This window comes from Pongo abelii, chromosome 8, assembly GCF_028885655.2.
Source record: "Pongo abelii isolate AG06213 chromosome 8, NHGRI_mPonAbe1-v2.0_pri, whole genome shotgun sequence".
Lineage (NCBI taxonomy): Eukaryota > Metazoa > Chordata > Mammalia > Primates > Hominidae > Pongo > Pongo abelii.
Window position 1 is genome coordinate 7,249,291 of NC_071993.2, and position 15,594 is coordinate 7,264,884.

At 47.9% G+C, this 15,594-nt stretch overlaps 1 protein-coding gene across 7 annotated transcripts in view; it reads right to left on the minus strand.

Annotated features, from left to right (window-relative positions):
• Positions 1 to 15,594, minus strand: part of SFMBT2 (Scm like with four mbt domains 2) — a 249,971-nt gene that overhangs the window by 11,836 nt on the left and 222,541 nt on the right. For all 7 annotated transcript variants that reach the window (XR_008510264.2, XM_054521895.2, XM_054521894.2 and 4 more), the window contains 4 exons: positions 7,064 to 7,239; positions 3,625 to 3,791; positions 3,011 to 3,274; positions 2,046 to 2,174 (listed from right to left, as the gene is read on the minus strand). Coding sequence is in view for 6 of the 7 variants with exons in the window: in XM_054521895.2 (XP_054377870.1) it covers positions 2,046 to 2,174; positions 3,011 to 3,274; positions 3,625 to 3,791; positions 7,064 to 7,239 (736 nt within the window). In the remaining variant the exon portion in view is untranslated. The remainder of the gene's footprint in view (positions 1 to 2,045; positions 2,175 to 3,010; positions 3,275 to 3,624; positions 3,792 to 7,063; positions 7,240 to 15,594) is intronic.

Here is a 15,594-nt window from a genome sequence, read left to right on the forward strand (position 1 = left end):
AGGAAGGGTGGCCAATGTCACAGGGTCAGGAGACGACTCCCTCTGCCTCCAATCATTCTTTTTTTGCTTGTTTTTGAGATGGAGTCTTACTCTGTTGCCCAGGCTGGAGTGCAGTGATACGATCTCGGCTCACTACAACCTCTCCCTCTCAGGTTCAAGCAATTCTCTTGCCTCAGCCTCCCAAGCAGCTGAGATTACAGGCACCCACCACCACACCACCACACCACCACACCCAGCTAATTTTTTTTTTTTTTTTTAGTGGAGACAGGGTTTCGCCACGTTGGCCAGGCTGGTCTCGAACTCCTGACCTCAAGTGATCCCCCTGTCTCGGCCTCCCAAAGTGTTAGGAGTATAGGCATAAGCCACCATGCCCGGCCTAATCATTCTTTCAGCACGAACTTAGTGGGTATCTGCAGAAGGTTCTAGTGGTTGTCAATAGGATGAACTACTTCATCTCTTGGGCTTCTCGGGACACAGGGGAAAGAACTTTGAATGACAATAACTACTCTCTTTGGGTGGCACTGGAGACCATTTTAATTTGCTTTTTTCGGTTCATTGCTGAATGAACTTGGGAGAAAAGCTGAGAAATTTCCTGGGTGCACGGGAAGTCACAGACCTTTTATGTTTCCTGATTTAATGCTTGAAATATCCTCTTTCTAGACTACTGATTTATATGGTCTAAAAAGAGACTGAATAAACCTATCTTTAACATTATATGAAAAACAGTACTTTTTTTAATGTGAGGTCTTTGAACACAGATATTTACACCAGGACAACGCAAGAAACTTCAACAAATTAAGCACAGAGTACAGCAGGAGCCTGGCATTTTCTGCAAGGCCAGTGAGGCAGGATGCAAGGTGGTGTGTATGCAGAGTGGCAACTTGTTTCTGTATTAATTTAAGGGATAATGTAAATAGAAACCCTCTCTTCTTCCTTAGGACACACCATCATATTATCTTGTGTTTTAGCTAACTATACTCATTTCATCTGCTGGACTATAGACTCCTTTAAGGTAGAAATTATATCGACTGTTATTGCATTTGTCCATCACCATACCATGGTCTTGAAAATATTTTATGTAGAAAGAAGAGAGGAAGGTAAGAAAACAATGACGAAAGCAGCATTCAGTATGACACACCGGCCAGCGGGCTTCTGCTCTGGGCAGGCCAGGTGGATACACTGTTCCCTCTTTCTCCCACTAGGCCTGAGTAAGATCCATGGGCATTATACACAAATCCACAAACAGAAGACTCTGGAAGGTGGAGAGAGGAGGACAGACCGGCTAGGGGCCTGGGCCCCCAGCTGACAGCACGGTGCTGAGCTCTCTGGTTGTTGTGGTTGCTGTTTGTGTGTGAGCTTCATGCCCCTGAGACTTGGAGCTGAAGAAGCTGCAACCCAGATTTGCCAAAAGGCAATGAAAGGAGGCTCAACCAAAGCCAGTTCTCTCCAGACAAAGGCCTGGCCAAGGGGTGGCCCAGCAAGACAAAAAATTGTGAGACAGCAGCATCTCTTCTGCAGCTGAACATCATAGGGAGGGCTGGCCGGACCCCACCGAGAGCAGCCGAGACAGAGTGTGCCGTCCTGACTTCCAGCCTGGTCAGGCAGCAACTGGGCACCCCATCCCACCACTGACCTGGCATCTGAAAGGGCCAGTCAGGGAACTGGGACTCTCACCCCTGCCTGGTGGTAAAGAGCCCCCACTGTAGGGTAGGTGGAGACGGCAGGGGGAGCGTGGACTTGCACCCCTCACCTGGCAGCAACAGGCGCCTCCCGCCCCTGCTGGGTGGTGTCACTAGAGCCTGGGAGAGTCACTCCCCGCCATGGCACTGGTGGGGCCAGTGAAGAGCAGGAATGAGGCTCTGTCTCTCATCCCTGCCAGGCGGCTCTCAGCAGGGGCCTTGGAGGGAGAAGGGTCTCGCACACCTCCCGAGCAGCACCGGGGAACCCCCTCACAGGTGTCACGAGGAAGCCGGCTAGGACACGAGGTTCATTTCAGATCCAGAGTCTCAGCACATCAAACAATCGACACGCGGCAACCACCGTACCTGCTCCTGAAATATCTTGGCCAAGGGGGCACAGTCTGTCAGCTTAATAAACCTCACCACGTCGGTGACCGTCCACTCCAACGGGTTGCTCTCCAGAACCAGTCTTTCCTCCTCCTCCTGTTTCGTGTCCTGCAGAGAAAGGGCAGGAGGAGCTCAGCTGCGGCACAGTCAGCCGGCTGGGTCCTCTCCAGCACTCTCCAGGCCTCAGCTGTTCCTGGCCGGAAGCCACTGCCTCCCTTTGCTCCCTCACTGGGCACCTGAAAAATCTGCACACACTCTCGGTCCCTGGGAAAGTTCTTAGCTCAGTGATGATGCCCCCTGCAGTGACTCATGTGCCTTCCGAGGGAAGAAGGCAGGCACAGGGACAGTTGCTCTTGCATCCCTAGTTCAGGAAGCCTTGGGCCTGCTTATGAACGAAGCATCTCCGATTAGAGAAAAGAGGAGAAATACAAGGGGCACGTCCAAGCAGACACGAGAGAGTGTCCCCCAGTGTTTCTGTAACGATGGTGCCAGTGGCCCTTTCTACTGATCTCACACACCCATGGCGCTAGGGGAGACCTGAAACACTGATTAAATATTTTAAAACATCACAGAGGTGTCCTATAGAGGGGACGGGGGAGCAAGACACAGGGCAGTCAGGGGAGATGTGGGGAAGGAATTTCTGGAAACCCAGAGTTCAAAGGAAACTGAGGACTGTGCCCTCCTCCTGACAAGCACCCAGATGGCACTAAAGCCATCCAGGAAAGAGGCGCTGTCTCCACCCTCACACTCCATTCCAATGCCGAAAGGCCCCTCCACCCAGAGGTGAAATGCCAGCCTTTGTTCCTGACTTGGGAACTAGCTAGAGCAGCTGCTGCTGTTGGAGTTATTTTAAACAGGTTTCCCCACATCGTGGGCCTGAAGTGTAACACGTGTGCTTCCTCAGATCCAGCGGGAAGCCATCTGCCCCCACGCCCGGGCATCACCTCTGTCCCCTCGGGCTTGGTCGGCGGGCACTTCTCCCCTTCCTCTGCAGAGGAGGCGGCCGGCGCCCTGCGGCCCCTTCGTGTCCTCTCTGGGGGTGGCCGGCGCACGGGCTCTGAGCCGCTCCGCAGGGTGACGGCCCTCCGGGGCCGGGCCGAGGGCACCTCCGCAGACGAGGTGTCCGTCTGGTCATCCCGGAGCTCGGAGCCGGTCTCCTCACTGGCGGTGTCATCGTCCATGGCATCGGCGTCCTCCTCTTCACTTTCCTGGGAAGAAGGAAAAGACATTTAAGGGGCTGGTGGCCGGGGGCCTGTAGCAGTGGCTCCGCGGTCAGACCCTGGGCCCAGTGCAGACCACTTAGCAAGCCCTGTCCCAGGCAGCCTCTGAAATGGAGCCAATGGTCCCACCCGCAGGCCCTACGAGGCCCCTTCCCAGCCAAAGCAGCTGGACACGCTACATTTGTTTTCAGTAAGTAAGGAGGAGGGGGCTCTTCTTCGGTGTTTCTGACCATCCCGCCGCAATCTCCAGGGCCACCTCTGCTGTGAAGCAGCCACACTTGCCGGCCAGGGCCAGATGACAGAGCCACAGGCTGGCAGGCGCCCCGGGCAGAACATACCTCCCCCGAGCCCGCGGCGAAGTCCACGGCAGAAGACCTCCGTTTCTTCTGCACGAAAATGGATTTCCGTCGCTTCCTCCGCCTGGCGGGTTTGGGGTGTCCGCTGTCGGGGTTGCTTTCCCCGATGGGGGGCTTGGAGATCTTCTTTCTCTTTCCATAGTAATAGGCTGTAGGAAGGAAGATGAGAAACTTTTGAAGGCTATACACACACAGACAGAGAGGAGGAAGGAGGAAGACGATTCTTTCATCTGATAGCTCCTTTGTGCCTTATGAAGTCATTCTGAGAAAACAGACCCACAGGAGAGGCACTGCTCCAAAGCTTCAGGTCTGGAAGGTGTTCGGGCTGAACTTGGCCCCCCCACCCAGTGTTGAAGCCCGAACCCCCAAAGTGAGTGTATCTGGATGTCACTGACATTAATGAGGTCCTAAGAGTGTCCAGGAGAGACACCAAGGACCCAAGACCCAGAGGAGAGGCCCCATGAGGACACGGGGAGCAGGTGGCTACCTGCAGGCCCAGGAAGGATCTCATCAGAAACCAAAGCTGCTGACACCATGATCTTGGACTTCCAGCCTCCAGGACTGTGGGAAGTAAGTGTGTGCAGTGAAAGCCCCAGGTCTGTGGTATGTTGTTGTAGTAGCCAGAGCTGACTTCTGCAGCAGGTGAAAGAGACAAGGGTGTCCACAGTTCCCACAGGAGTTTATCCCTGTCCGGACCCCAGACACTGCATACGGTTGTGGCAATGACATCCACCAGAGTGCTCTGACACCTGCTCCCAAGTCTGAATCTTGAGCAACTGGTCAGTCAGCAAGCACTGGGTGAACATCTGCTGGCGTGGTCCTGGCATGAGGGACTCCCCCAGCTCTTGGTCCGACCAAGACAAGCTATGATCCTGAACACGTTGGCCAAATTCACCAAGCACTTTTCCTCTTCTCGGAGTTCCTTCTCTATCACATCATTGTATACTTTACTTCCTTCTCATTTGGTGGGACTCACATTACTTCTGAATTCTACAGCAGAGACACAGGTGTGTATCTTAATTCAAAACTTATTTATTGAACTTTAGTAGTGATTAATGTTTTTTATAAATGAAATGTATCATCAACTAATGAAAACCACCACTAAGGATCCAGCATTCAATTACGACCCAGACGCCTGCTCATTAACCAAAGGTTCAACTGTCCCACTATGTGCTGCCCATGAGCCATAAAATAACTGAATGCAGCCAAGGAACTTTTATCCACAAATGGGGTGGGCCAAAGGAACACGGCAAATGCACAACCCCTGGTTTGCAGCAGCCCCTTTGCAGGGAGCATGATTTTAGTGCATTCTCACAGTGCTGAGTCGTGGGCTTCGTCCTACAGGTAAGTCACCTATCCTTTCTGCACCCCAATTTCCTTACTTACAAAATGAGACCATCAGGACTAACAAGCATAGGTTTCCTTCAGGCCTAAGACCCTCTATGTCCCACCCCCTCCCCTGCATTTGATCACAGCATGGCATTTGGAAAAACTGTCGGGAAGCCGCACAGCAGCAGCCCTGTAACTCCCAGGAGGCACACCTGCTCCGGGAGCCCTGGCCTGTTCTCATTAACCTCTCAAAAGGAGCAGGTGGCAGGAGAGCTTGGAACAATGTCCCGTGTCCAGTTCTATAGGGACCGTGTTCCTCAGTGAGCAGGAATGAACTGCTGTGGGCGAGCATTGCTCTGTGGCCATCTCCAGGTACAGGGCAAATGAGCCAGCCTCTGTCCCCTCCCAAACCCCAAGCATGCATGACAGGGCCAGGGCAGGCTGGCTTCTTAGAAGCCAGTGGCTGGGGATGAGAACTGGTTTTAGGGAATGCAGCCAAAGGCCAGTATGTGTTTGCAGCCTTAGAATGAGACTGGGTGACCCCTGCTTTTCCAGTGCTCGACTCCCCCAAAATATCGTTCTGTCCTCCTCCCACTGGAGCCTCTGTTCAGCCTGTAGTAACATTCATTATAAATTAACCCAAAGGATCTTGGGAGTTAGGAGTTTTATTATATGAGATCCAGAGACATCTCTGAGTTCATTTCGGCAATGCTGAATGGGAGGTGTGGGACCCTGCTCCTTCCCTGCCATTCCCAGTGTCCTGGAAGAACACAGAAGCCCACCTGTCAGGTAAGCATTCACCATGCATGGCAAAGGCGAGCCCTCAGTCAGGCCTTTCTTACTCAGGAGCTGCTGTTTCCCAGTGAAGCCCTCCCCTGGAAAAAGGTGCAGTCATGGAGAAACAAGCTCTTCCGGAACCAGGTGATGTGCTGGGCCAACACACTTGCGGGCCCTACCTGAGACCCCTGTGCACAGAATGACGGGGGCTCTGTGTGATCAGTGAGGGCACAACTGACTTCCATCAGAAGGCAGAGTGGCAAGGGGACTCTGTGTGTGTGTGTGTTGTGTGTGTGTAGAAACACACTGAGAGATAATAAAATACAAAGAAAGTCACACTCTCAACAGCGTTTCAAGTACATTCAGATTCCTGGTTCCAGCACCCATGTTGACAAACATCACAAGTGACCGTGGCCCACAGAGCACTGGCCACATGGCCAGGCCCTTGTCACATCCCAGCTGGCTGGAACGTGGCTGGCAGAGCCAACTTCCAGGTCACTTCCCCTTGCATTAGAGAGAACTGAGGGGAGGTGCAGGAAACTCACAACTGTGGGTCAGAGGAAGAGATCAGGGCTCAGGCACAGGAGGTGGAGGCGTCTGGGAGTGGCTACTATGGATGGAGAAGGTCATCAGAAAGAAAGAAGGGCAGGGCTCAGGGGAAGCGGTTGCCCAAGGCCAGACATCCTCGAATGGGACTGGGGATGGAAGAGGCAAGAGCTGAAGGTAGGAGAGTGGGGACAGCTCTGAGTCCTGCATCCTGTGTCCTGGGAGAGAGGCAAAGCCAACTGGCAGAAAAGAAAGTGATGGTGGTTTCTGAGTCCTCCACGACTCTCCTCAGTGGGGGTGCTGAGGAAGGTATCTAAACACGAGAAGCCAATTATGACAAGGATGTGGCCCCCGTATCAAGCAGGGCGATGAAAGCATCATTACACTATCCCAGAGTAAGGACTGAAAGAGTCATCTGGGTTACTGTTACTGTGATCAATTTTATTGTGCTCTCCTGCCATCCATTGAGCTATAGAATCAATCAATCCACTGAAACTCATGACAGTACACACAGTTTCTTTTCTTCTTTTCCAAGGCCTACCAATGAAAATTCATCCTGTTTTAAATCATCCCATCCCCTCCGTATGTCAGGCTAAAAACACATGTATCTGCTACAGCAAATCCTTAAAAATCCTTCCATAGCAATTCCTATGGAAGACTAGTCAAAAGGTTCAAAAAGAAAAAAGCAAATGAAACAAAAACCAAATACCTTACAGCGTAGTTTAGGTCTCTGGGCTCATGCATTTCTTTTTTCATTATTTGTACTTACTGTATTTGGTTTTGGTATGAATGGAGCAGTTCTCTGGGCAGTTTTCGGATATCAGCACAGGACTAAACAAATTTGGACAGCACTCTAGCTTGGCACAGACTCGGCGGCAGAAATTTGCGACTTGGTCAGATGTCCGTACGATTTTGACCACAGCCCTGTACGTTTTGCCTCTGTATCTAGAAAATAGGTGGGGAAGAAAAGCGAGGGTAAGACCAGATTATGATTCAGGCCTATTCTGTACCACATATTCCGAAGGCAGCAACTTCATTTTCCAATGACAAAGCATATCGTGCGCAGTTTTCCATGTTGTTTCTGTTATTCCTCACAGAGATATTTATAAGAAGTGCTCACTAGTGTGCAACAAATGTGTCATAACAGTGCTAAACCAGAATCCACTTCCATAAAGACCCCTGCATTTAGCACACCCTCATTTTGCTATATACAACTTCATATAAAATATTAGTGGTGCAGGGTACATACCTGATGGGCATGGCTCTCGAAATGAGGTTAGTGAAATCAACTGGGTATTTTCCTGTTGCTATCATATTTCATTTTTGAAAAATGTGAGTGCATATGGGATCACGAGTCTGCCTTGAAAACCATGCAAATTCAGAACACTGAAAGGATATCTTTGTCAAGACTGTGTATCATATTGTTGAAATGGGGACGATTTCCATTATTCATAAATGGCATCTGTGCAGAATGGTGACAGGTAAGCAAGGTCACATTTAAATGGAGAGAAACACAATGGATTTTATAAGGGGAAAAAAAGAAAGAAAAAAGCAACCATTAAAAATGCAGAGTGACTATATGATTGGGACCTGGAAACCGAGTGAAGACCCCCAGGCTTGCAGACACTGGCAGCAAGTGGCTTCAGTGTAAACAGAACCGTAATGGGTCTCCGGTGGATGAATGACAGTTAAAGGAAAAGGCTGCTGTATCTCTCAAGTGTAAAGGGAGCAACGTGAAATGGTAATGCCGCTTTTCATACTCTACCCACGAGGGTAACTGGTCACTCCTCTCCTCTAGGTTGGGATGGTGAAAGATTGCTCCAGGAACTAAAACTTGCTTCCATCTGCTCTCCAGTCCCCCCAGCAACCCCCTCCATGGCTTCGGTTGCTTTCTCCGAAGCAGTAAATCAAATCCTTTCTGAACATGCACACCTTCATTGCAATTCCCACAGACTCAAATCTTGATTGAGTGATAGATAGTGGATGAAATCATGCCGCAGGGAGAATGTGCGCTGGAATAAACAGTCCTTCATACGCATCTCTATTTCTTATTAGACTGAGGTCTTTGGAAAGTTACATTCTATTTGTGTATTAGGAAAAATTAAAAGGCATTTCTCCAGTTAAATCTCCCCCACCCCAAAAGCGGTAAATCTAACTGAGGGGCCTCACGTAGGGGACCTTCATTCTTATTATGGATTGAACCATGTCCCTCCCAAATTCATATGTTGAAGCCATAACCCCCAATAGGACTGTAATTGAAGATGGGGCTTTCAATGAGGTAATTAAATTAAATGCGGTTATAAGGGTGGAGGCCTAATCCCATAGGAGTGGTGGCCTTGTAAGAAGATGAAAAGGCTGAGTGTGGAGGTTCATCCTTGTAATCTCAGCACTTTGGGAAGCCGAGGCAGGAGGACTGCTGGAGCCCAGGGGTTTAAGACCAGACTGGACAGTATAGTGAGACCCCCATCTCTACAAAAACTTTTAAAACTACCTAGGCACGGTGGGGCACTACTTGGGCAGTTGAGAAGGCTGAGGCAGGAGGATTCATTGAGCACAGGAGGTCAAGGCTGCAATAAGCTATGATTGTACCACTGTACTCCAGCCTCGGTGACACAGTGGGGCCCTGTCTCTTAAAAAAAAAGAAGAAGAAGAAGAAGAAGAAGTTGAAAAACAACCAGGGGTGTACATGCACAGAGACTAGACCATGTGAGGGCAGAGGGAGAAGGTGGCTATCCACAAGCCAAAAAGAGAAGCTTAAGGAGAAACCAACGCTGACACCTTCATCTTGGTCTTTAGGCCTCCAGAGCACTGAGAGAATAAACATTGTTGCAAAAGCCATGTGGCCTGTGGCTCTTTGCTGCACAGCCTGAGCTGACTGAGACAAGGCTCATTCCTCCAGTGGGGAGACAAAAGAATGGGGACCCCCGGACTGCCTGCCTGCACCTCCCCACCACCCACACAGCAGCTTCTCCTGATCATGGCTGCTGCCTCCTTGTATCTTTCCTTCTCGGTTCACACCTTCTAAGGATTCTCTGAGGTCTTCCTTAAGCACTTGTCTCTGATCTTAGAGGAAAGACCAATCTAGACGAAGGGTATGGAAGTTTTCCCCAAAACCTTTTCAACGCACTAGGAAAACGAGAGATCTGGAAATCCAAACGCCTTTTATAGTTATCCACAAGGAACTTATTTTATATATGGGCATCCAAAAACGTCAACAAACATTGCTTAAAGAGATGGCACTTTCTTGCTGTCATATATAAATATCAAGTGCAATACTGCTTTCCTTAAACATAACTATTTAGTGAAGAATAAAAATTAAGCTCCTCGCATCCCTCCCCACACCCACCCACACACACAACAAAGAATGCAGAGTGAGACGCACTTCTGGAACCTAGATATTGTCACTTGTTTCTCATCACTTTTAAGAAAAAAACTTTCTCCTGCCCCAAGAAAAACCACAGGTCATGAATTCACCAGCATAAAACTGGCAACCAGAGCTACAAAAAGCAGATTAGATGGGTTCTTGTTTTAAAATTAGGCACTAAAGCCCTTATCCAAATATTTATGGGAATATGATATAAATAATGCCTGGCTGAAAACACAAGCACTTGAAGGTAGGTTTCAATCACCTTTTGACAGATTTTTAACACTATCATGGGTATAAAGTAATGGTCAGCTTCTCAGCTGGCAACAGATCATAGGTTTTTATTTCATTCACGTATCACCAAACTACTGAAATGTGAAATTTCAGCTTTTTAGGAATGTCTTTCTAAAGACTGGAAAAATACTTTTCCACTAATAAATCTTTTTTTTTTAAAGTATCAACAGCAAAAAAAATTAAGGATTAAATTCCAACTTGTACTTTATATCTGCATACTCTACTAAACGTACTTCATATTTATTCAGGGTCTTTCATATCCCAGCCCCTGGGTGTTTCTTTTTCTTCAATTTCTCTGATGGGTCAAGCTTGACTTTCCATGTAGTGAGAACTAAAAAGTGATCTTCTGTAGATAAGATCATGCTTTAAATCCTACAGCCTTGAATGGCTGTTGGTTTTTCTAGGCCCTCCATTGACCCTATGTGTGGAGACTTCCCTCTCCATGCCTTTGAAGAGGGACTCCAGGACCCATGTTGGGGCGGTTCTTGCTTATTGCTTTTGTTGCATTTTCCAAAACAAAACAAAACAAAAAACAGCACAACTGGGAATACCGTATGTTCTTTGTGTTGTGGGAAATGGAGAGTAAAAATGGGAAATGTAGAATAAAAATGCTTCACGGCTACATTTTCCCTTGCAGTTTTATCCACTATGAGTTTGGTGGCCCTACAGCTTTGTTGGAAAGAGCTCACTATCAAGATTCTTAGAGTCCCTAGAAAAATAAAATAATGAGACATAAGAATGCAGAAGAAATGGGCAAGCCAGGTCAGATGTCAAACTGCAGAACGAGGTTCAAAGATGAGATGCTCATCAAACCTCCAGGTGACAAGGCACACACACGCACTGCCACGTTGGAGGGATGGATGAAGGGAGCAGTTATCTGAGGGAAACAGAACCAGGGTGGCTTAATTTTTTCTTCCTAGTTTGGGATGATTTCGTGGAAGCAAGTGTTTCAGTAAAACCTTTCACAATAGGGAAAAGCCCATCTAAAGGTATGAAGATTTAAATTATAGCATCATTTAAAAACAGCGGGCTCCTTTTCTCTTCCCTGCCCTTCCTGAACAATTCTGTTTAGAAGCCATGGCGGTGGGGGGTAGAGGGGACTGAGTAAGGATGGGGCACTGGCTGGGGAGAGTGGTGGATGACGTGCTGCCTGGACCCCTTCACTGGGGGGTTTGTTGCCCCAGCAGCTGGGAGAAAGCCTTCAGTTGTGGCCCTTTTAGGTTTGCTTTTTTTTTTTTTTTTTAAGACAGGGTCTCACTTAGTCATCCAGGCCTGAGTGCAGTGGTGCAAGAGCTCAGCTCACTGCAACCTCTACATCCTGGGTTCTAGCAATTCTCATGCCTCAGCCTCCTGAGTCGCTGGGAATACAGGCGCCCACCACCACGCCTATAGTGTAATTGTTTTTTTTTTTTTTTTTTTTTGTATTTTTAGTAGTGACAGAGTTTTGGTATGTTGGCCAGGCTGGTCTTGAACTCCTGACCTCAAGTGATCTGCCCGCCTCGGCCTCCCAAAGTGCTGGGATTACAGGCGTGAGTCACCATGCCCAGCCGCCTTTAGGGTTTTGCAAAAAGCTGCCTTGGCCCTGCCCTTCCCAGGAGGGCCCCATCCAGGGACTGACTTTGGAGGAGATAAAAAGGTCACTGGGGCCCAACTCCGGACAGCTATGAAGAGCCTTTAACCCCAGAGCTGCCGCGGGTGCCTGCCTGGCCTCACTGTGGGATGATCTCTGTCTTCTCAATCCCACTGCCTTCCCCTCCCTTCCAAAGGCATTGGTCCCAAGGGCCCTCCTTGATGAAACCCATCTGGGAGGAACCCACCAGGGAAAGCGATGGAAGTGGGGGAGGGACGCAGGGAGGAGGCCGTCGCATGTGGGGACAGCTGTTGGGAGGGTGAGGATACTGGAGAGATGCTAGGGCCTGATGAAATAAACACATACTCCAAAGGTGGAGAGCACAGGCCAGGCTTCCACTGTCAGAGCCGGAGTTGCAAGTATAGGGAAAGAAAAAGGTAGGATGAACCCTGGCGTGCTGGACTGGAATTGGACCCTACGTTCCACCACAAGCGCGCAGAAAAGGGTGAACACAGCAGGCCCGAGCTGATCTCGTTAGAAAAGCCTGCTTACAGGCAGATCACGAGGTCAAGAGATTGAGACCATCCTGGCTAACATGGTGAAACCCCATCTCTACTAAAAACACAAAAAATAGCTGGGCGTGGTGGTGCACGCCTGTAGTCTCAGCTACTCAGCAGGCTGAGGCAGGAGAATTGCTTGAACCCCAGGAGGCAGGGGTTGCAGTTAGCCGAGATTGTGCCACTGCACTCCAGCCTGGGTAACAGAGTGAGACTCCATTTCAAAAAAAAAGAGTACAGGTACATCCCTAATCATAAAATCTGAAATTCAAAATATTCCAAATTCTGAAACTTTTGAGTGTCAACATAATATAAGTATACTGCAAGTATTCCAAAAGCTGAAAAAAGATGAAATCCAAAACACTTCTGGTCCCAAGCATTTGGAATAAAGGATATTCAACATGTATTTGGGGCTGATGGGGCATCAGGCCTTCAACTTATCCCAAATCAATCAGGAGAATGAATAGTATCTTTATTCTGTGCTTCCAATATTTCTGTAAGTATGAGATTGTTTCAAAAACACTTAGAAATAATGTAAATGCATGTAGTCATATAATGACTCAAACTATACCAAGCTGACTCTATAACAGACTTTCCATCACATGAGCATTTCTGAGCACTATTGGTTGAATACACACGGACACATCCAGATGCTATCAATATATTAAGGATAAATTGATTGTGAAATCCAACTCCAACCTGAACCAATAAACAGGCTTGTTTTGGAGTTGGCCTACAAATTAGGGTAATTGTTGGAACAACTCTTTCAAAGGCATGCTGAACATATGAACATATAGGCCTATTAAAAAAAAAGGAGAGGCAAAAGACAGCTCTAAGAGTTTACCAACTGGCTGGGAATTAACAGTAAATCTGCATTTATGTAATGAAGCCACTGACATTTTCTCAAGGATCTTACAGCATTTGATCACTTGATCCTTACACGATCTTCCCAGGCACAGCGGACAGGGGTTTGAGCTCCACATGACAGACCTGGGGATGGCTGGGTAGGGGGATGACCTGTTCTTTCTTTCCTTTTTTTTTGAGACAGGCTCTCACCCAGGCTAGAGTGCACTAGCACCATCTTGGCTCACTGCAACCTCCATCTCCCAGGTTCAAGCGATTCTCCTGCCTCAGCCTCCAGAGTAGCTGGGACTACAGGCACCCACTACCACGCCTGGCTAATTTTTGTATTTTTAGTAGAGATGGTGTTTCACCATGTTGGCCAGGCTGGTCTCAAACTTCTGACCTCAGGTGATCCTCCCGCCTCAGCCTCCCAAAGTGTTCATATTACAGGCACAGGCCACCGCACTCAGCCTCATTCTACTCTTTATTTTACCAAAAGTGAAAAGAAGAGTGTGTTTTGTACTTTTACCTTCCAAGAAAGACTTACAAACAGCATACCAATGACATAACTTTGTAGGGAGGATGTGTGAAAAGAACCACCCAAATGTCCAACAATGATAGACTGGATTAAGAAAATGTGGCACATATATACCATGGAATACTATGCAGCCATAAAAAATGATGAGTTCATGTCCTTTGTAGGGACATGGATGAAGCTGGAAACCACCATTCTCAGCAAACTAACGCAAGGACAAAAAACCAAACACCACGTGTTCTCACTCATAGGTGGGAACTGAACAATCAGAACACATGGACACAGGAAGGGGAACGTCACACACCGGGGCCTGTTGTGGGGTGGGGGGAGGGGGAAGGGATAGCATTAGGAGATATACCTAATGCTAAATGACCAGTTAATGGGTGCAGCACACCAACATGGCACGTGTATACATATGTAACAAACCTGCACATTGTGCACATGTACCCTAAAACTTAAAGTATAATAAAAAAAAAAAAAGTAAGAAAAAAAACAACCAAAAAGCATGAGATAATGCTTTTAACTTTGTACTGACACTGTGAGACCAAAGGGCAAGACACCGATGTTATGTAATACACGGCCCGGCAAGGCTCTCATAAACACTAAGTTTTTGAAGCATGTATTTCAAGTCCCAAGAAGACAAAGTAAGAGGAAAATATTAACAGACAGCTGAGCTTGCACACAATAGAAAACTCTCTGGCAATATAAATAACCTCAGAAAGAAGGAAAATAAAAGCAACAAGCAAAAGATCACTGAGTTGGAACTAAGGAATAGCAAAGACAAAAAAGGTGAGAGAGGAGAAAGTTGTAAGGGAGAGGTCCAGGAAGGAGAGCCTTCATCTCAGTCCTCAGACAGACCTTGTCGTCCCAGCACCTCTGCATCACTCAGGTTGCAGAGAAATCTGGAGGGAAGAACGCAATCTCGTCTTTACAAGCTGAGCACATCAGGAGGGGCTGGGGCTGACAGTGCTCTAGGAAGCACACTTTGAGACAGTAAAGGAAGTCACAGATCAACAGTGGGAAACACGGGAGATGCTCTTGCTGGTTGTTAACGCAGGACACTGAGAACCCCAGAGTCCAGTGAAGATTATTTTAAGCTCAAGATAGTTGAGATTCGACAGATACAGCAAGAAGCCTTGTCGGAGCTCCCATTATCTGCTGTAAAACAGAAACTTTAGAGAAACAGAGACTGCCATAAATTCCCTCTTTGGGGGCAGCTTCTCCTCCCAGGAGAGAGACTTAAGAGTAAAGCTGCCATAAATCCCCTCTCTGGGGACGTTTCCCGGCCTGGCTATGAGGAAGTGAGAAAGACCACTCACACCTGCATAAACAAACATTAGCACAAACTTTCTTACTTCCCACTTGCTTTCCTCAAATCCAATTTGTCTTTCCCAAAGCAATCTACTTGTTCTTCCGACAAAAGCCTTTGCTCCCAGCTCCCTTTCCCGTACTGAGTTGGATACAGAATCCCCAAACGACTGACCCCTCCTCTGAGTTATTCAACACTGAGCACTCCCTCGGTATGAGCATTACACATGTAAGTGGGCTGTTTCTTCTCTCACTCACCTGTCTTTGGTCAGTTTAATTTTCAGGCTCCCAGTCTCTGAACCTAAGAGTGGAAGCAAAGTTTTTCCTCACTGATATCAATATACGTGTGGCCTTCCACTTCCTTCCCATTAGCCAAAGTAGGGATTTCTTTCCACGTCCAAGTGCATATGGCAGGAGACAGAGAGAGGAAGATGGAACGGTAAGAATGCCAAAAAAATCATCTCCTCTCCTTCAGTAGCTGGTATGTTTTGGCTGTGTCCCCACCCAAATCTCATTTTGAATTGTAGCTCCCATAATTCTCATGTGTTGTGGGAGGGACCCGGTGGGAGGTAACTGAATCATGGGGCAGTTTCCCCCATACTTTTCCCATGGTAGTGAATAAGTCTCACGAGGTCTGATGGTTTTATAAGGGGAAGGCCCTTTTGCTTGATTCTCATTCTCTTCTCTTGTCTGCCACCATGTGAGATGTGCCTTTCACCTTCCACTGTGATTATGAGGCCTCCCCAGTCACGTGGAACTGTGAGTCCATTTAACTTTTTTTCCTTATAAATTACCCAGTCGCAGGTATGTCTTTATCAGCGGCATGAAA